Source organism: Cephus cinctus, unplaced genomic scaffold (genome assembly GCF_000341935.2).
Source record: "Cephus cinctus unplaced genomic scaffold, Ccin1 Ccin1_scaffold0330, whole genome shotgun sequence".
Taxonomy (NCBI): domain Eukaryota; kingdom Metazoa; phylum Arthropoda; class Insecta; order Hymenoptera; family Cephidae; genus Cephus; species Cephus cinctus.
The window spans coordinates 1786527-1807962 of NW_014333027.1; the positions used below are offsets into that span (position 1 = coordinate 1786527).

The 21436-nt window shown below is 43.6% G+C and overlaps 2 protein-coding genes across 4 annotated transcripts in view; one reads left to right on the forward strand and one right to left on the reverse strand.

Annotated features, from left to right (window-relative positions):
• Window positions 1–21436, forward strand: part of LOC107266877 (zinc finger protein jing homolog) — a 77603-nt gene that overhangs the window by 35279 nt on the left and 20888 nt on the right. The gene's annotated exons all lie outside the window — the stretch shown is intronic.
• LOC107266878 lies at window positions 12090–20811 on the reverse strand. 2 transcript variants are annotated; one of them, XM_025084147.1, is made up of 3 exons: window positions 20493–20811; window positions 20268–20418; window positions 12090–12167 (listed from the first exon to the last, which is right to left on the reverse strand). In XM_025084147.1, exons 1-3 carry the CDS (start codon window positions 20665–20667, stop codon window positions 12137–12139), a joined length of 357 nt encoding a protein of 118 aa, XP_024939915.1. In that variant the 5' UTR covers window positions 20668–20811; the 3' UTR covers window positions 12090–12136. The 2 variants fall into 2 exon arrangements, with proteins under 2 accessions (XP_024939915.1, XP_024939916.1); XM_025084148.1 differs by lacking the exon at window positions 12090–12167 and adding an exon at window positions 19216–19845.

Below are 21436 nucleotides of genomic sequence, written 5' to 3' on the forward strand. Positions count from 1 at the left end.
AAAAAAAAAAAAAATTTTTTTTGATTTTTTGCAGTATAGATTATGACAGCACGAATGCAGTCGTATGGGACGACACGTGACATCGATATCTATATGGTATCGCGTACGTTTTTGGATATGAATTCCGTGCCTACCGTGGCAAAAGAAGCGGGGCGAGGGGGAAGAACTCGATTATGTATGAGAATTCGCGAAATTGACGGCTCGCAATTATCCGAGCACAGCTGCCCCGGAGACTTTTGTATCAGGAACACGCGGTATCGGGTTCGTGCGTGTAATACAGTGTAAGAGCCCGTTAGGGGAGTTTTCTTATGCTTTTTTTTTCTCTCTTTTCTTTTTTTTTTTTTATTTAGGTATGTACCAAAGACTACGTACGTAATATCTATTACGCTCACCTGCCTTTTTGCCTGCCTTGTAATTCTCACTCACTCTCTCTCATATAGTACTTATATGAGAATCTATAATATATAGGATTATTCACGAAAAATACCCAAGGCTCAAGTTGACAAAAAATATATAATTTCACGAATCGAAGCACTGTGGCATCATTAGACATAAAAGTTAATGTCATAAAATTATTATAATCCCAAGCATCGCACTCTTTAATTTGTTTAACGAGGTCACACTGCCTCGATTAGCGGAATCGTTCGATCGCGTCCAACTTCAGCTGGTACGCTCCCGAGTAGCCCTGTACACATTTTGTTACGTATGTCTAGTTCCGAAAGAAAATTTTCCAGAATACTCTTCTCGTCCTTCACGAGCATTAATTCGTACTTGTCGCGAATTAACGCGAGAAAATTTAATGGGTTAGCGTTAAATTAAGGAAAAATATGATTTTCCTCGTTTCCCGATTTTGATTGAAAAATTTTCTCATTTTCATACTTTTTTTCTCACCATGCCAATTCTCATTGCGCTGCTATCGTTGTATTGCACAAAATTAACACTTAACTCTCCGTCGCCGTTTCTATGTAATTATGATCGCCCTGTCATGACACACTGCCACGTGTCAATACGTCACCTGTCATTCGCACAATCGATTCGATCTGCCGTTCCCTCCTCTCCCCGTCAGTTTAACAGGATTAATTACTCTTGTCACCGACCAATAAAACTAAGGGTCGTTCTCATGAATTCCCAATGAAAAGTCACTGTCGCACGATATCCGCGTCGATCCTCGTATTCCGCGACATATTCTTCGTCGACGAACGAGCTGCAGTCGGGAGTAGAAAAATTCACGCGGACGCACGATCTTCCGTTCAAGTTTCAATAGTCGCTGCTGGTCGGACTATTACGCAAAGCGCGGCCTTCGCGAGTGCAGAGGTTCAATTTATACGTCGCCACGTATTAAGACGACTTCGACAGTCCGTAACGTTAATTAACGGGTCTACACTTCATTATACCTATATATATCCATATCTCCATGTTAATAGAGAATGAAATTTTTTTTTGAAATTCTCTTAATTAAATCCATAAGTCAAAAGTGCATTTTTTCTTTACCCAATTCTCCCATCAGCCATCACTATCTCTACGGCCACAGGTATTACGTAGTGCTGGCATTCTTGCTATTTCCCACGCGGCACGCAGGTGCGTGCGTGGTAAACGAAAGAAATAACATAACACGATACCTTCGATATTGTCAACGATGTTACGAATATAGAGACACAACGGATTACGTGTACGGTATACATGGTTTAAACGAACAGTCCATATGCACCCGTAGAAGTAGTTAGAGTTTTTAAGGTATCGTGTGCAGTTTGTGTAATTATAAAAATCATTGTAAAGTATAGTATATATATAATTCCGATACGTATTTTTTTGTTCCTTAAAATTAACTTGCAACTCGGTTCGCTCTTAAACGTATATACAGCATATAACGTGGAGCGAAACGCACGCACCTGTCACTGTGTTGTTCTCATTAGGCACAAGGTCTCGGCGAATGCAACGCCTGCCACAAAGAAAGAACGATAGCGCAACTCCGGCTGACATTGAGTTAGATGACGGGACACCTATGGAAAGACCATGAGAATATTATGACCTTTTGACAAAACGATGACGGACTTCATTGAAAGTGCATTGCTGACCCAAGGTCGATGCTGCGTAGTGCTGGAGCTACGATATTGCTTTTCTTGTACTTTATATCTACGCAAGGAATTGTGGGTACTGATCGTGAGACACCTGTTGCACCTGGGACTCCTTACTTTACACGGAGAGACCGTAATAGTCGCACGTGTCCCTATCTGTCCAGTCGCTTGTCTTTTTGTAGCTTCGTTTCGTGCTTTACGTAAAATTCACTAATTTATTAATTTCATGTTTTAAGTTCGACCCGGCACCGTCTATCGCGTAGACCGTGGCGCCATTTAGTTCGCGAGTTGATCGTGTGGCGGCGCTGCTCGACGAAAAAAAAAAATAACAACGTACTTTAGTTCAAAATTGTGCATGGCGAGACGTCATGTACGGATCGAAGGAAAACCGTGGGTTCATCGTCTAATTTCAATTTATATACCTGGTGGGCGATAAATACGCTACTTTATTGGTGAACTACGGCACAGGATACGACCTTATGAATATATCAGGTCTTCTGTTGAATTTTTGCGCTGCAGCTACATGCGTGTTTGATAGGCTGTCAGTGACTTTTATGACACCCCTTGTGTTGCCATGGCTCTTGGGATACGGCTAGTAAGCGTTCTTTTCTCCTTGTCTACACGTGGGTGGTTTAGGTTCGTAACATGTAGAAATCCGGATGCGAAGCTTCTCCATGCAGCAGTTTTCACCTTGACTTTTTCAATTATTCCTGCGTCATGGTCTAGGGACTTTTTTCGCTATGATTGTTTTTTAGTTATTTTCCGAATATCACCGTGGACACGTATGTCTAAAGAGAGTAAAAAAAGGAAATCAGGATCTCGAGTATATCACTTTGCTATAGTCGCAATTGACGTATCGTACCAAAACACAAGAAAATAACTATCGTTCCAGAAGCAAACTCCATTGCCAACCTCATGGGACAGCTCGTGAACAGTATAGGGAATCTTATAATGTAAGGCTACTATTTCACCTTCTTTATTTGCTTATCCACATGTTCTACGTATACGTATACCAGTACCCCCACAAGCACGTACTTATTCGCTACTTGTTTCTAGGTAACTACAGACTTTATTTTCCGACACTTGCAGGACTCAGGGTTGCACTTTGAGTACACTCAAGTCGTAAATTTTTTAGGTTAGCTTTAAATACAGATACTCGTAAGATTTACGTTACGCACGAAACTAGTCCCTATACACGTTTCGAGTGTGCCGAATATAAGCCAGAGTATACGTACGCTTTAACAACGATAAAAAATTTTTTTATCAATGTCAAAATCATTTGTACCATTTTTTTTGTATTACAACAAACCACGTGACTTCCGCTACTAACGGATACCATTTTGTTTTTTTTTTTACTCTTACTCGAACAATCTCACAGGATACACTTAACAGTTTATTAACAGTTACTGTATACTATAACACTGTCTTTTCCCCATATACGCCTTAGGGTCGGTTCACAGGACGCGATAGCGACCACCAGTGTTATCGTCCTGTAGATCGCCGGCAATGGCCAGCGGTCGCGACACGCCACATCCATCCTCGTAAATTCACTCCGGGCTGACCTGACGACCATACCGCCTTACTTCGTGCCAAGGATCTAACCTATAGCTAACGCAAGTGTTTTCCTTGGAGGTTATGTCACGTGCACTCGCGAGGTTCTTCCTTCCCGGATGACGTTGAATGTTACGTTCGATAATTTATTTCAATGAGATTCTACAGTATCACTTACTTATTTTTCCTTCGTTTCTTCTTACTAGTTTCCTCTGTACGCTTCCGCGTTGGTTAACGATGTTGAAACAAAAACTGGACGCGATGAATGTTTTTTTTTTTTTTTTTTGAATTTCGCGCCTTTACCTATATACTGTGAACCCGGGGTGGGGCACCCCGCCTTGTATAAATATTATTAATTTATATTAGACAGGAAGACCAGACTACGACGACCCGATTCGACGTAATGCGGGTCGACTTAAACTTTGTCTCTTTTCCCCTTTAAATTCCTTCGTCTTTCTGCGATGCTTATTTCCTTGCTGCTCTTGCGATGCTCATTACCTATAAACTGTTCTTAATGACATTCTGCTTCACCTATATGTATATATGCGGGCAGAAGTTAACTCGATTATAATTACAGTGACAGGCATGACAATTAAGATTATCCCACGTTCATTTATTATTGGTAACAGTCCTACTGGCTCCAACGTACATAACAATAATGTAACCTAAAAACGTCAGCTTATAAATTGTACAATTAGGAATAGTAAGAAAAACAAATTATCGTTCCGAACTGTTTATTAAAATGAAATTAATATCTGTGTATCGCGACAACACGGGTCACGTGTAATCGTAAGGTAAAACTTCGAAGTACACTTAGACGTTAAGTTCGAAATTGACGCGACCGATAACGTCACGAGGAGTTTAACGTGTGACGCGTAAAGATTTTCACGTGACTGACGTAATCAGCGAGACGTCACTAATGCTCCATTTTTTCATTTGTTTCAGGTACGTTATCGAACAGTCGTTGTCCATGGTGTCTCTACGACTACGCGTCATAGGACGCCTCGTAATCGAAGCTCGGTGGGTATACGAGCCAAGAATTGTTAACAGCCAATTAGGAATGTATACAGGTTGTGCGTTGTGCTAACGAGCGCAAGGAGTAAACACGTCGATTTACCCAGGCCTGAAAATGGTACTATTTCGCCTCTCAGGATACTTCTTCATGCTCGCAGCTTTCCTACGTCTCCTCTTCGCCTACACACTGTGCATCCCTATAGGAGAATCGAATAATCCATAGCCGTTGCGTAGTGACGAACAGTCTACCCATGGGGCGTACTATATATTAAGCTACAGACAGAAATAAGTATATCCACCGCGTTGCCCGGCCTCACGTGAACCTTTCAGTGTGCCGGGATCTTTCGAGCCTACAGTAACATCTGTTTGTGATATCGATAAGCACGAACGCGCATTGCTGAAATATTCGTGCAATTTCAATGGGGCAACTAAGAGACGAGTAATAACGCATAACGGGGATCGTGCGACGGTGATATGAGTTCGGCGGGAAATTTGAATATCGCTTTGTGTCCACGTAGGTTTTAATCTCTATATTAATTAATATTTCATTCTTTCCTGTTATTTCACACGTTTCTACGGTATGGCGAGTGCGGGTTTCAGCCTTTGTTATTGAAACGTAAATTATGGCGTTTCCGGCATGGCGCCAGGACTGATCGAGACTCGTGGACTTCCTGGGGAACGCGGGAATCGCACGTCATGAAGCGGAAAGCGTAAGTCTTGGGTTTTGACTCGCTGCCGGGCACTTCCGGTTTCTTCGTTGTCGCGTGAAATTTCTTAACACCTGCTCGGTGGGAGTGAAAGGGGAGAATTGAGGATGGAAAATAAGAAGGTTCCTGTTGCTTTTTTTTTTTTTCGTGTCTGCAAGTACACGTATGAGACATATCTGCATCGGCGGGTTATGCAATCCAGTGCATACGATATGGGATGCAGACATTTATTATACTAATATATATATATATATATATTAGTCGCAAATATTTTACTCTGTGCTATACCACGAAGTATGGTCCTTATGGGCGTGTAATGACAAATAAGAAATAAAGAACGAAGAAGAAAGGGAGAATGAGCAAGTGAGCCAATGATCAAGTAAACAAGCGAGCATCACACATGATAACCATGTGTGGGGCAAGACACGTGTTTTCGGTCTGAGATGTAACTGTGATGCATTAGCCGGGACGATAACGTGAAACTAGATGAGGGCTCGCGTGATTACTCAGAATTAAAAAATTGTAAGTACGATATAGATATAAACATATGTGTATAAATATGTCATATGTAAATTCTCATGCACGCGCAGTAATACGTAGATTTCGACAAGCTGCATTGTTACTCGCACGATACTTTTATACGTAACAGTCGATGGAATTTTTTCACGTGAAAGATACTCGTCCCAAATTTCCGTGCATCTTGTTCCCGTTATTTTGCAATTGTTCCTTTTAAAAAAAAAAATGGCATTTCAGTAATTGCGGAACTCGCGCGTACAAAAACCCTTACACGTGTACAAATTTTCGTGGATCCGAGTTCGATAAGGATAATTCATAATTGCCTTGTAGATTACGATATTTTCGTGATTGGAAATTCAAGATGGCCGTTTGCACCACTCAGTCCCCCTTAAAAAGACATGAGTGGTCTGCTTTACTTTTTAATCCAAATCTGTTTTGATTCGCACGATGACATCAGGAGGGAGAATTTTCAATTTGTCGAGCTGCTGCACCCACCAGTGCCGTATCTAATCGCACCCGCAAAGAAAGCAAATATGTGCCGTTCGATATAGTAATCTTTGACGATAGCAAAGCCCCGGTTTCAATAACGCAATTCACCTGCCATGTGAGACATCCCAGAAAAGACAGGGAGAGTGAGAGAGAGAGAGAGAGAGAGAGGGGGGGGATATATATAAAAAGCCTGGATATAAAAATTCTTATAATCTTTCCAGGGGTGTTAAGTGTAAGGGCTGGTTCGCTGAATGCTTTTCCTTCTCTCTCTCTCTCTCTCTCTCTCTCTCTCTCTCTCTCTCTCTCTATCTTGCAAGAATCACCTGCCTTCAAAATCTAGGTCACGTATCTCCTCCCATGAGACACATATGCAACCCACGTATGTGCACTCTGTCTCCTCTTTCTTTCTTTATCTTGCTCCTTCTCCTTCTTTTGCCTCCCTTTAATATTACGTGTGACCGCATGGTGTGAGCCGTGAGTACGGCTTGTGTACGTACCTTTACTTTCTTTGCTGATATATATGCCAAGCAAGTCGTCACTTCCGTTTGACAGACACGCCAAGTACTTATCTATTCCACATTTCCCTTTGACTTTTGCATTTGGCCTCTTGGCTCTCGTCCATTTTTGTTTTGCTTTCTCATAAATCGTGGGTGCATCTATATGTATAGATGTACACTCGATATGACTAAAGGTTCCTTGGATATGACACAATTCGGTATCTATCAAATGCCCTGAGCTCGTCTGACTACCTGTACGTATAAGCATGCGAATTTATGTGTATTTCGCTCTATATATTTTGTCTACGTAAGACTATGTAAGTAGCCAGATTATTAAATCCGTTAAAAATCTTAGAGATTTGATGAGTCAAGTTTCAGTATGATTTCGACTTCTTTTCGTCTTTCTGTTGTATTTCATCAATATTCGAGGAAATTCATGAGATGCGTTAGGAGGCGTTAACAGGTTGTTGTTTCTGTAAGATCATCGAATCGGACGATTGCTCCCACACGTTGACAAAGTGGCTCGAGAAACGTTCGAGAAATCCATCGGGAGTCGTATGACTAGGATTTTCAAGGAACGTCAAAGAAACCCTAGGGAATTCTAGTGTATTTGAAAAAAAAATGATATCCCGCACTTATGAAACGTATATACGATCCATCGCTTATCGACGGTTTCCTTAGCAAATTAATTCCTCTTTATTTGACGTCGTCCTTTCGTTTCCTCGCGACTTCGTAGATCGTAAATCGTCTAGAAGGATCGATCCCGCCTAACGATCGGGCGAGAGAAACCCGAGAGAACCATCTGAATGATCAACGTCTTCACTCCTACGATCCGATCCCACAATGCACCTGTCCAATGGGTGATTCTTGTCAGGCGGCTTCGTGCATCGAATCAGTCTCACGTGTACAATTTACAATGGACAAAGTGAGCCGCGGTTAAATACGAAATGGGACAAAATGAAAAAACAAACACTATTAATTTTGAGGAAAAATAGAAGAATTGTCCTTCTTTACAAATTTATGAGACATTGTTACATAACCGAAACGTATTGTTCGGGGTAAATAAAGCGATTGCGTATATAACGTGTTACGCGTGGACCCATGTAACGCGCACGTAACGTTTGTATACGAAATTATCCTTCACCCAGTGTTACCGCCCTTAAAGAAACAACCCCTCGATTGCTTTCAGTGGGTAACGCAATGAGGACATGTATCTATATATATACACCTTTTATGATATATATAGAGAGAGAGATAGGGTTCAGGTTAGACGATGCTAAACACGCGTAAACACAAAGGGACGCATACGCACGCACGTGGCTCTCTCACGCATTCAGGAGGATCAAGTCAGTCGGACATAAGTACGCACACTCGAGATAGGAAACGCACGCGCTCCGCGGGTCTTACAGCTGTGTGGTTGGCAGCATCAGCTGTCGGCCTTGGTAGGGTGCAATTACCCCGGCAGGGCAGCTCTCTCGCGTCTCGTGGAGCCAGGAGGAGAAGAAGAAGAAGAAGAGAGCCACTCGAAAGAAGAAGCATAGAGTGAGGGGGAGAGAGAGAGAAAGAGAGTAGGGTAGTCAGGTAGTAAAAGAGAGGAGAAGGTAGATCCGAAAGGAGTGAAACGGATGAGCATAGCGAGAGATGAAGAAGAGGTTAGAAGAAGAAGATAAAGAAGTAGTAGAAGAGGAGAGGATCTACTCGGAAGACACGGAGCAAGTTCGTCGGGCTTCGAACCCAGGATGGACCCGAAGAACTCGACTGGTTTTCTCTCGTTCTTCTTGAGCCACCTATCAGCCTTTCTCTCTCACTCTTTCTTACACTGTACCCCCTCCTCTCTCTCTCTCTCTCTCTCTCTCTCTCTCTCTCTCTCTCTCTCTCTCTCTCTTCCGTGGAAGAGTAGTACCTTACCTTCTACGATATCTATATACCAGAACGTGCAAGTCTGAGAGAGAGAGGGAGAGACTCTCATCGAGCCCTATTCTGCCCTCTTTAGGTACAGTGCGCGACAAAAATCTGAGCAAGGATCTCTAGAGCCGTCAAGCAGATCTCTTGACCGTTCTGATCAGTTTTATCTGACCGTAAAAGATTATCATACGGAAAGTCCAGTGCTGACAACAATTGATAACCGTACACGCGCGAATGTATAGTGGGGAGGAAATGCCGAGAAAAACTGCTACAATATTTTCAATAGGGATGGCGTTATTGCTCCCTCGTGTGTTTGCACCACTTCGCGTCTATACGTTTCGTTATGATTTGGCCTCGATGGGTTAAGGACCTCCCATGTTACGGTGTACTGATAACACACAGTGATACACAGCCCAGTTCGGGCAAGGGTAGTAAGTGCTCACGCGAGGAATACCCTGAGATAACGCCCGTTGCGGATGACCATGCGTGTTACACGCATGCCTGGGATATACTTGGGATGGTCTGACTGTAATGCCAGTAGGTACGGACGGTAACGTACTGGACAGGCATGTAAAACGCACTAGGCGCGCATGCCCACGTTCCATATATATATATATATATATATACACACACACGTATATTCTATGTATAGCTAATAGATATATAGATATATAGGCACTGCACGTGGAATTAGCCCTCCGGGTTAGGAACTCCGCGCCGACGCATCTGCATGCTACTCTCTATCGCTATCGCATCGTGCCGACCTAACCTGGCCGACTTACCTAACCATACCTAATGTGCCGCACGGAACAGGGTTCGATGCTCCTGTCTGCTGCCTGCGCTCGTATATACCGACACGTAAACAACGAGATGTGAATATTGGCACTTTTTTTTCGCTTTAATTTTATTCCTCTTTTTTCTCCTAATATTCGCGACAGGTCCAAGAATTTCTTTTATATATTATTATAGCTCTCTGTGCGACTGCGAATTGTGGGCTAGGCGTCGAATGAATTTAATAACGACTATGTACGTGATTAGGCAACTAGTTAATTAGGTTATTTTTTTTAAATGTACTATTAGGGCTATTGGGAATTACTGTAGTGTCGATATCAGTGTATTTATTGGTCGGGTATCAGTTCAATGAGGATTTTCAGCTTTTGTCGAATAAATGCTCGGTCAATGAATTGTTCGATTAATGAATCTGTAGCTAGAGTTACGGCGAATAAGGCTAGGACACTCGATTAGGATTAGGATGGAATTTTCGTGTGGAGCTCGTTGGGTGAAAGTTAAGTGAAAATTGCTTTACTTGGATTTTATTCCCAGACGAATACCGCCATTTTGGTCCTAGTGGAACTATCAACTTGGTCTGCACTTGGCACGCATCCTCGCCCTCTCTCGCTCCCACTCGTCTATTATACATTGCGTCTGTCTGTCTCGTACCTGCACAAAGCGACTAGATATATTTATTTCTTGCTCGGCTATGCCACGTCCGCCTCTAACTTGCTACATTAAACTTGCAAGTGATCACGAAGTGAGTATAGGAAAGAGAGAGAGAGAGAATGCTCTTCACGTATACATTATTCATACCAAGCGAGGAAGAAGAGTACAGTTTGTCAGCGTATACCTTGATGTGACCATATGTATATAGTATATACATCGACCAATATAAAAAGCGCGGTAAATTCAACTATAAATTTTGCAGAAAAAGCATTATGACGTGGATAAAGATTAATTGTAATATCACAATAGGTACCATGTGCACTAAGGTCATGTTCGATATGTAGAAGTTGTCGAATAGCCCAAAGTTAGGTTAGGTTCACGCAAGCTCACACACGTGGCTAGAATAATCCTATTTGCAGCACCATAATACCTTATTCTGGTCTTTCTAGTTATATGGTGCCGAGCGACTCCGACTACTTGTGAATGCGCTTTAAGACCATTAGCATTCTCGCGGGGCAGGATCCACGTTAGCCGATGAACCTGCCGCATCGGCTGTGTTTCTACTCGCGCGATTCTGCCTTCGCGATCGCATTAAATTACGCGCTTCCTCGATCCAGGTATTAATTCATTATGCAAGCGGGAAGTGGCGGCAGTGATTGCCCGACGTCGCACGTTGCTGTACCTATGGACTGGTTACACGTGGTTGCCACGTAATGTGTCTATCGGCTGACTTTTTCCTGTACAGTCTGTCCAAGCGTCTTGGGGCCGATCGGTGATTAGTCGTCATTAATTATGTTACCCGGATGATCCTTATCTGTGGTAATCGATCGAGTTTCATTCTTTCTCTACTGTATGCCCTTTTTTTACTCTTCTACGTATATAGGTATACACGTGTCACCTACCTATCTGTACTCCTTCCTCGTGCAGCTGCCCTGGTCAACGTCAACGGCACCCGCACCAGCTGTCCTTACACTCTTGTAAAAGATCCTTTCTAGGCATACGCACGTGCGTACGATCATGCGTCGATTAATTACCCTCGGAGTCTGTCACGTTTTACTTTGCATCGTTATACCACGTCGTTCCTGTTTCGTGTACTTTTTGTATTTTCTTTTTCTTTTTTTGCCTAATTTCTTTATTTCCCTTATCTTTATGACTTTTGCCGTATTTTATTTGGTGGCGATAACTTTTTTTTTTATCCTCCGATCTACCGACGCTGTTTCGCTTGATTTTCTGTATATACGGACGACTGGTTTTACCTATCGGGACGCGCGAGGGTCCTACGTGAATTTTATAGAGGCCAGGATGCATGCGAACGAAAGGCTAATACGTATGTATAATATGGCCGTCCTGAGTCCTGATACGTTTTGTACGTTAAAATGCGAGTCTCGCATGATACGGCCGATTACCAGAAAAAGTCGTCTCATTTAATGGACGCTTACTGTAGCAAATTTTGATACAGTAGGTGATCAGAATTCGCGTTCTATACTTTATTCCAGGGACAATAGGCGGGCTCTTATTCGTCTGATGTATCTGGATACCGTGGATATGAGTAATAGCTAGGCTCTAGAGGTCTAGAGGTGCTCCAGATATGACGGGACCTGGTATATACCATCGCACTCCGATTCCTAGCTGTAACAGAGTATAGTACCGGTTGGGTTGTACCTATACCTACTCCTTGGAGAAGAGCCGTAGTAGGGTGCACCCGTGTGCGTTCACGTGCGTCAGGTGCGTGATCTTGTGTGAGGCTAGAATGTGTCCTTGACTGAGGTGCGTTGACCTTCCGCCGCGGAGACGAGTATACGGACACGAGGAGGAGGCCCTAAGACTCCTTCGAAAACTGGACTCTCCTCTTCGGGATACCCAACTCGTATCCTGTATACGTGATATGGATTAGGTTATGATTCTCGGTATACGAGGACTCTTCTTGCTGAGCTTGCTGCTCTCAGTAGTTCCAGGTACAGTCCCGTGATGCGCTGCAGGTACAAGTTTTAAAAAAAGCAGTTATGGGTAAAATAGAAATTTGAATTTACAAAAATCCTTAATTACAGCTACACTGTTTTTAGGTTAGGTTAGTTTAGATTTTTTCAAAATATATTTCTTATCTTCACTACCAATGTCCCGGTCTGTACTTCCGGTGAAGTTCAAAAAAAAAAAAAAGATCCAAATAGTTGCTCTCCTCTATACAAAATTTGTGAACTTTGACGTAAGTTTTTTTTGTTTCATTCGAAAATTCGACAAGCCACTCCGTGATGCCTGACGCGTCTCGGCATCGACGGTCGCTTTATTATCGGCAGCTGTTACGCAACTGCGAGCGAGACATAGGTATATGGGCCAGGGACAAACACAATTCACGACGAAGCTACGTCTAATTCCTCGTCGAGTCTCTTCGCGATGTGGCGACGCCAGGCGTCGGCTCATTATGCAACATTGACAGTAATTTATCGTAATTCCAGGAGGTAACGGTAAAGAGAACTACGGCGAAGGAGCGCGGTCTGTATAGGGATATCTAGAGCGTGCGAGAGAGACAGCGACAGTGTTTAAAGGGTACGTACAAAGGAAATAAAGCGAGAGAGAGAGAGGGAGAGAGAAGAGAGAAAAAGTGTACGCGGGAGTAAATGGGAATAAATCACGGTAATAAAGCCGTCCCGGTGGTGGGATTCATGGTCGGACGAAAGGACAATTACATAAAGGGAAAAATACCCGCGGCGGCGCCCAGTAACGATTCAAACGGTACCCACCCTCTTGGTTTTGCCAAATTATAACATTGCCGCGGAAAAGATTTGCATTTCAAACCAGTCGCCGTTTCCTGAAGCTGCTTCGTACGCTTCGCCTATACCGCTGTACGGGCTATCGTGACAATGTTATCAAAGAATTCGAATGTCCATTGTAAATTTTTCAAACGCTTGCACAAGCTCGGTCCGAGTCTCTTCGCTGGGCTTTGATAAGACGACGTAAGCATGAGAGACCGGCCAATTCATTGCATAGGAAGTGCAGTACTTTTCGTAGCAACGAAAACAGACGAGAAGCACGGCTCTCGTAATTGGGGATTTAATACGTCCTAGGGACCCTATGTATGGGAAGTCGGATGCGCAATGGGCATTGCGCACGGCAGTTCGCCACCATAAAAACATTTCTGTAAGCCGTGCGAAAACCTGTTTAAACGAGAGTTTCGTCGCCGAGACCTGTTTTCGTTCCTCCCTCCGCGCGTCCCGACGCCCCGACCATGCCGTCGAGGTGCACGCAGTGGCATAAATAAAAGCCGCGCGAAATATGCGTCGGGAGCAGGGAGTGGGGACAGGGGAAACAATGTTGCATTGTGTTGACTAGGGCGTTAACCCAGGTCAGCAACACGGGAGCCACTGGCGAACCTCGGCACTTGGTAAATAAGAGGAGCCGTACTGTATGGGGGCTCTGTGCTTTTTTACTCGCCGATCCTGACGGAGGTGGTGGCGGCGGTCGTGAAGGAGTGGTGGCAACGCTCGGTGGGTTACGGTGACGCAATTCCGGCTTTTACATGCACAGGAAGTGACGTGCGCCGCGCGATGCGCTCGACGAGTCAGTCGAGTTCGAATCATTTAAAGAATCATCGTATATATATATACACATGCACTATGTTGCAAGGATTTTTGTATACCTGCCAAATGCACTTTATATCAGTCCTTCGTCAATGTATTGGATTGGATATTTTTGTTGTCGAAAAAAAAAAGAAAAAAAAAAAAAAGAGGTCACACGTTATACCTTGTCGTGGCAAGAATTTATATATGTCTAGACAGCGCAGTAAACGTTTAAATATAGCTATAAAAAAAGAAGGCAGTATGCAAAATAACGCGAGAGGAATTATTGTATAGTCGTGATGTAGAAGGAAGCATAAAGAAAGGAAATAATGAAAGGGTAGAAATATATATAGATATACGAACTATATAAGGTAGGTGGTTATGTGAAGCTATACACGTATATTGTATCAATGCGAACTATCGCAAGCTACCAGAGACATCTCGTGAATGGCGGTGAACTTTGATCCATTGTAGTAGCAGCTAGGGCCCGGTCGTTGCTTATAGAGTAGATGCACATATTTATATCTGGTTACCACATACGCTCCTGCATGGCACACGAATACACAGATAAAACAAGCACGTACAGCGCGAGCGAAGGGGCGAAGAGGAGTGCCATGCAATCCCTGGTCAAGGGATCTACCGGGCAGACAGATAAAATAAATTGAAAAAGTCAAGCAACGCGCCCTCGTTATACATACAAATAAGAAGAGCGAAGCGCGCTTTTTAAAAATACCTTACGGGAAATCCGAGAATAACAATACCGGGTGACCGAGGGAAGAAAGGGAGTCGGGAGGGATGCAGAGTGGAAGATGAAAAGAAATAAGAGAGAGACAAACGGATATTTTTCTTTTATCTGCGGGGCAGTCCAATCAACGTAAAAAAAGAGCTAATTTATTATTTTCTTCCCGTCTCTTTCAAAATTGCTTCACACTGTTATCCTTTTGCCTTTTTTCCACACTCGTTAGAACAACCAGCACCCTGACGTAGCTTCGATCAGTAGTTTTACATAGAACTCCTTCCTTCCTTTATTATCACCCGCTAGACACAGCGCGTGTTACGTGCTGCTAGATAGTCGCGTAAGAAATGCACCAGAGGCCTATGGTGGGACCACTAACCCCCTCTTCACCCTCCGTCACCTATCTTCCTGCCCACTTCTTATAGGCATAACACGAGGCCGTACGTGGCAATCTCAATGCATAAGTTTAGAATGCATTGTCTCGCTTGCAAACTGACCGCTTAATCGAGCGTTGTGGGTGTTTAAGCGTGGGTGCCGAGAGTTTCGCACGAGTAGCTATGTATGTATATATATACACAAAGGTGTACCGTGTACGACCCGAAGTAAATATTACGTTCTTTGTGTTAATTTTTTTTCTCCGTAATATACCTTGTTTGCCCATCTATTTTTTTATCGCTGCATTCGAACCGTTCGAAGAATTTTAATAACAAGTACCGACGTCACCGATAGCAGGGTATTTGAACGCTTTAAGGAAAAAAAATATCTGTCACGTCAAAACGACGTGCTTTTTTCTTTTTTTTTTTTTCCTGTAATTTATCGTTTAACGATTTTTTAATTATATTTCTTTTTTTTTTACGCAAAATGACTTCTTACAGTCATATTCTTTTATTCTGCTGTTTTTCACAAGCAAACGATAATTGGGTCTAGATAAATATTGTGCGCACTTCGTTAGTCGGACTTTGGTACATATTTATACAGATTTCGTGGTCCAAGAGCGAAAAAGAAATATCGAAATAATATTGGATCTTTCTAAATGAACCACCCAGCCGGTTTCGAACTGTTGAAAGAGCGAAACGGGAAGCCGTGTCTCAGCGTGCCGGTACATCAGGGCTGTGTTTTGCTTTAAAACAGTTTCCGACGAAAGGCGGAAAAGGCTGGCCTGTTTATTTTTCCTATTAGAGCCATAAAATCCAGCTAAATGCGTAGGACGGGTACTGCTTCGTCACACTTTTTCATCTCAGGTACTTGCCAACCTTTTTATTTTCCACTGGGATTGTTATGTGTTGCCGGAACACCTCCACCCCTCTCCTCCCCTCCCCGTCTGTCTCTTTTGCTCCCTTCAAGAGATTACTTTCAATGTCTTTCCACTGTATACTTCTGGTCTCCTGGTCCTAAAAATACCCAAAAGCCTACAAAAGTTTGTCCTTAAGGGTAATCCATAGGTCCTCCACGCAGCTGTTCTCTGTTTTCCTGAAATATGGTTTCCCTGTGAAACTCGCCTAAGACTCTGTCCATTGTTACCTGTAGGTATAGGTAAAGAGAATATATATAGATATATTCATTCATTGAAATGTCCCTCGACGACATCTCGTTATAAGCCTTTACTCTCATTTTTGTAACAGGCAAGGATAGACTTTATGACAGCGTGAACTTTGACCCTGCCGTCTACCGTTAACGTTAACGGTACTACGGTAATTGCTACAGACTCTTCAAGGGACGATGTTTACGCCCCTGCGACGAAGATGGAATTTTCGTGGGGCTAGCGGGATTTCTTGATTGCTATTAGTCAAAATGAAAATTTCCAAAATTTTCATCTATGCATACCCTGCTTAGGCATCCCCAATTTTTTTTTACTTTCCCACTAATCTCAGAGGTACGACAGGCGCACGTGACTCTTACATCAATCGGAAGTCGTGCATGTGCGCCAGGGTGTGTCTGCAGCAACACACCCCCCCCCTCCTCCCCAGAAGCTGAATAATTTCCAGAGTGTGAAAGCCACCACCGTCCCCAGCATGTCGCGTTTAAGCCGCGCTTTAAGCAAACCGATTCCCTAAATAGGGATTAATTAAGGGGGTTGATTCCGAAACAAAGGGCGTGCAGTCGATTCACCCTCGCGCCCTTGCGCCACCACCCATGGGAACTACGTACAGCTAGGTGGGTAACACGTACACGTAATACAGCTTCGCCATTGGTAAACCGTACAGTTCGAAGTATTTTCCGATTTTCCAGTATGCGCCTTTCAAATCGTCCTGTACCGCCCGTCTTCATCCCTTAACCTCGATACCCCACATGCAAAGAGCGTCCAAGCAGCAGTAGCCGCGAAATTGGCCACAAGCCATACCAACCCTTAACCCTCATAGAACGCCAGACCTCTTTAGGGATGGTTACTTACATCTCGCGAGTCAAAGAAACGGGGGGGGGGTTGCTCCGTCCAGGATGACCTGGAGCAGGCAGGGGCGGATGCCGTCGCAGACACGCGCTGACGCTAAGCAGACCACCGAGTAAACACAAAAGGATCTCCAAGGGGTTTAAATCTAACCCCACAAGAGGGTGGAAAGGCCCTCGCAAGACCCTTTCACTCGATGTCAACCCCCATAAAAATGTTCACAATTACTCTTTTCATCCCCTGCAGATCAACCGTACTCCATATTAATCTGCATATTTAGATTACCAGGCTGATAGGCGCTCCGGTGAAAACATCGACGTTTCAACGTGGTTACACTTTGTAGATATACTATCCGTTGGATACACCTAGGCGGCACTGCCCCTCGATTGTAATATTCCAGATGGTCTGTACTATATCCCCGCAGGGATCCCGAGAATCGATGGGACTTCTGTATTATTCGAATGTTCCACCACGGATATAGCCATCCCTAATGAATAATAAACCTGTACACGTACACCTTTCCACTGCGGTTATCGAACCTTTGCCACACGTACGAACGTCCAATGCAATTGTCATAGAACGTATTCTAATATTCGACAATCGTAAATACGACGGAACGTTACAGGCCGTATCTTTTTCGTAAATACGTATACCAGCGCCAAGTACAATTTGTCAATCGTCGTCTAGCGCAACGCGCCTGTAGAGTATTTACAAAATCTGTGAATACTTCGGCACACGCACAGCTTGACTTGGAGTTACCAACGCTTTCGGATCTTCCGTATATCGAAATACGTTTTTTCCCACTCTTATATGGACCCCCTCCTAGCTATCCATCTGACTGACGTTAGTCCCTTGGGCCTTAGAATTCTTTGTCCTTTGGGTCTCAACGCTTCACACTCGTGCGTCTCTCTACGTCTGTCTGTCTGTCTTCCGTTCCAGGGAACCGTTCCTGGCGCGTTACGCGTCTCGAATATCGTTAAAGTCATCTTGAATTCTCAGAGCCACGTTAAATAAGTCCCGACGTTGTACGTAGTGTATTTTTCTTTTGTTTTCCTTTTCTCTCTCTCTCTCTCTCTCTCATACGTGTAACTTTTCATTCCAAGAATATTTTCCTCCGCGCTCTCCACGTCAATTCTCCATATGATATCTGCTACTGTCTCGAGGTTTCTCGGCCACGTAACGACTAACCAAGAGACCACTGAGTCGCAACGGAAGTTGGAACGACGTCAGACCGGAAATGCCCTTTGATATTACGTAAACGAGTGAACAGCGGATGCGTTCCGTGTATCTCGACCGAGTTATCGCACACGTGATGTAAGTTGCGTTCGACGAGTATAACGCGTAAGGGGGAGTCTGAAAGTAAATAAAAATTAAATAAAAGGAATTTGGTCGAATCGTAATAAAATAAAAGATGCGTCTCTTGACTGAAGGATACAAAAATTCGATAATGCTTTATCTATGCTCATTGCCCGTGGATGTATAGGCCTAAGAGCGAATGGACGTCGTGACTGCTGTCGTCATCGTCGCCACTGATAAATACGATGACGGATAAGTGCTCGCGGGGTAAAGAGGCACGCTGAAAAATTCGTGGCACTTATCGTGATAATAATAAACAAAACTCGAAATGGATGCCTCTCGGATCTCATCTCTGTATAGTTAATGGACTCTATTCGGTTGGCGTGGGTATTGGAGGATAAATATATAGATCAATAAATTAACAAAACGTCGCGATAAATCCATCAGGAAATAGAAGGAGTTTCTCGGTCCGCTCATCGTATAACAGACAGTACTCATCGTACGATGGTATACGAGGATCATTGATTTTACTACGGGGAAATGACTCGTGCACCACCGCCACCACCACTGTATAGTCTATTGGCCGTTTTGGTGCAGCAATACGTCGCAGCAGTTAAGCTTTACTGCCTATAGGATTCTACCTGGAGAAGTCCAGGATCCGAGGCCCCGTAAAGCGTATGGGCTTAGGTGAAAGAAGGAACAGGGTGCGTTCTGGTGGGTCTCTCAGGGAGCTCTGCTATCCTACGGGAAACCCGGATAGAAAAGGGACCCTCTCAGTCATCGGCACCCTTCTTCACGATCACCCCTAAAACTCCTACGGTCCCTCGGCAGCTCCTAGCTATAGTCCCTGTAAAGCTGCGTTAACGGGCCCCACGTTTTCTTTGGGGTCTCAGTCGTCCTCGGGCCCCGACTACGTGTACATATCGCAAGGGTGAGTTCGAGACGTTCGAGTCGACGTGATCAAGAAAATAATACCCCCTTTTGTTTGGTGATTGAAATTTTCTTTCTTTTCTTTTTTTTTTTCTTTATTTATCTATGGTGTATATATAATGTGCACATGGTTACTTGTTTTAATATTTATTTGGCAATGAACTCGCGACTCTCGTGGGAATACTGCTTTGTGGACGAATCTAGTGATTTTGGGTGATTCGTTGGAATCTTTATGAAAGTTATCGGTGACTGGTTTAAGTGCGGATTGATATTTCGTGTGCGAGTAATTTAAGTGAAAAGTGTGAAATTGAAAGTGTGTTGATGATATTAATTAATTTGGCGAAATTAAGGGGCTTTGAGTGTTTTATGGAAATTTTATGTTTTTTTCTTCTTCTTTTTTTTTTTCGCCACTCTACGATCGCAATGGCGAGCTACTTCGCAAGGTTGCATCTGCCGCTCGTGTGATACGTGTTTCAATAAAACTAACGGAGCAGATAATATTCGGTGCTGGTAGTTACTTTGCTAAGGAATTTTTCTAAAGAATTTTTTACCTCGATTTATTTATTTCTTGGCTTTTACTTTTGTGATATATATCTAAAACGTGAGTTTCGTGTATTGCATATATATATATGCACATAAATAGACATATATATATGAAATTGGCTGGGAGCGCTGGCAAGGAATACTAGACAGAAAAATCGCTGTCCAAGAATATCATCCATTATCCGTGGTATGATCTCGTAGTAAGTCTACAAAAAAAAGCATTCAATCCATTTAATCAAATTCCCGAACAAAAATTCACATAAGTAAATAATCAAACGGCGTTAAACAACCTCACGAGTACACCGTTTTCTATTTCTTTGGAAATATTTGGACTAAAATCCAAAAATTGCCAACCCACCTAACAAACAGTACGCAGGTATATTTTCACCATAATTAACCTCAAAGTCCGTTCGTACAATGCCGACGTCATTACCGTTATCGCCAGGTAAAAAGAATACGACCACGAATTACATTTAACGGCACCCTAAGCCAATAAATGCCTATCTGCCCGTCTTTCTACGTTATTCGTATAGTAAAACACGGCCGAGTCTTCCGCTAGATTTTCCATAGGACCATTTCTTAAAGAGAGCAGCTGCTCCATTACTGTTTCCTCTCTCCCGTTTCTTACCTCTCAAAAAGTCCCGGCCTCCCCCGCGGCCCACCGCAACTTCTCAACTCCGCAGCCTCTTCCTGCGTCATCTCGTGACAACATTTCCCAGCCGCTCCTACTGCACATAATTCCTGCCGCTCTCTACGGTGATTTCCACATGGCACGAGATCTATGGGAACAAAACGAAAAACCAACAGGCGTCTCGGGTGTTTATGCATTTTCGAAAATAGAAACTATGTTTACGGGCTGTCGCTGGCGATGTTTCTCTACGGCGCTGGTTATACCCAGTGCCGTTCGAAGATTTCCAAGGGAGAAGCCATTTTTTCACGCATGCTTCATTATATTTTCCTTCCAAGTAACCCAGCCGCCACTTTCCCGCGAAAGGCTTCGCGACTGAACTTAGCCAAAACAACTGCATGACAGCTGTCAAACGCGAGGGATACGTTTACGGCGATTTGTTATTTATCGTTCTACGCTATTGCGCATGCGCAAATAAGAAACTCATTTCGATAAGGTTATCTCGTTGCACTTTCCGCGTTGCCGCGTGTGCGTATACACACTCGTCACGCACGATTTCGTTCTACGAACGCGCAACGAGTCCCGCTTCGAGGCCTGGACGTGCGCAGCCAGTGCGCATGCGCGCGGGCAAATGCCACTGGCATTCCCTTACCGGCAGCGCTGTAAATGTCCTTCGAGGCTGTCGAGCATCCTGGCGCTATAATCGCACATTCCGGCCGCTGTAACCATTTCCAGAAGAGTGCGCGAGCGAATCGCCACTCGCCTAGTTAATTCAGCCTGATAGGAATCTTTATAGGGAGCTGGAGAGAACATTGCACTTGCTCGTAATTTGCCATTATGCTGTACTTTTCTTGCATGTCTCTCTCCCTCTCTCTCCCTCTCTTGCTTTTTATTCTCCTCTCAATCTACTTCTCTTTTCATCCGTTCGTCGAGATGGAATCGTACGTTCCAGGCTACAGGACGCGTAGGCTTCCCCATTGTATGTGAAAAGAAAAAAGTAAATACACTTTTATTCACATTTAAAGCAGCACTTCCATATCCTGCACGATATTACTGCATGCTAATACAAAGATATTCGGCCTCGCGCGACTGTAATATTTTCATATATTTATTAAATACGGTTCCGTGCAGCGGTTATTCCTCTTTTTTTTTTTTTTTTTTTTTTTTTT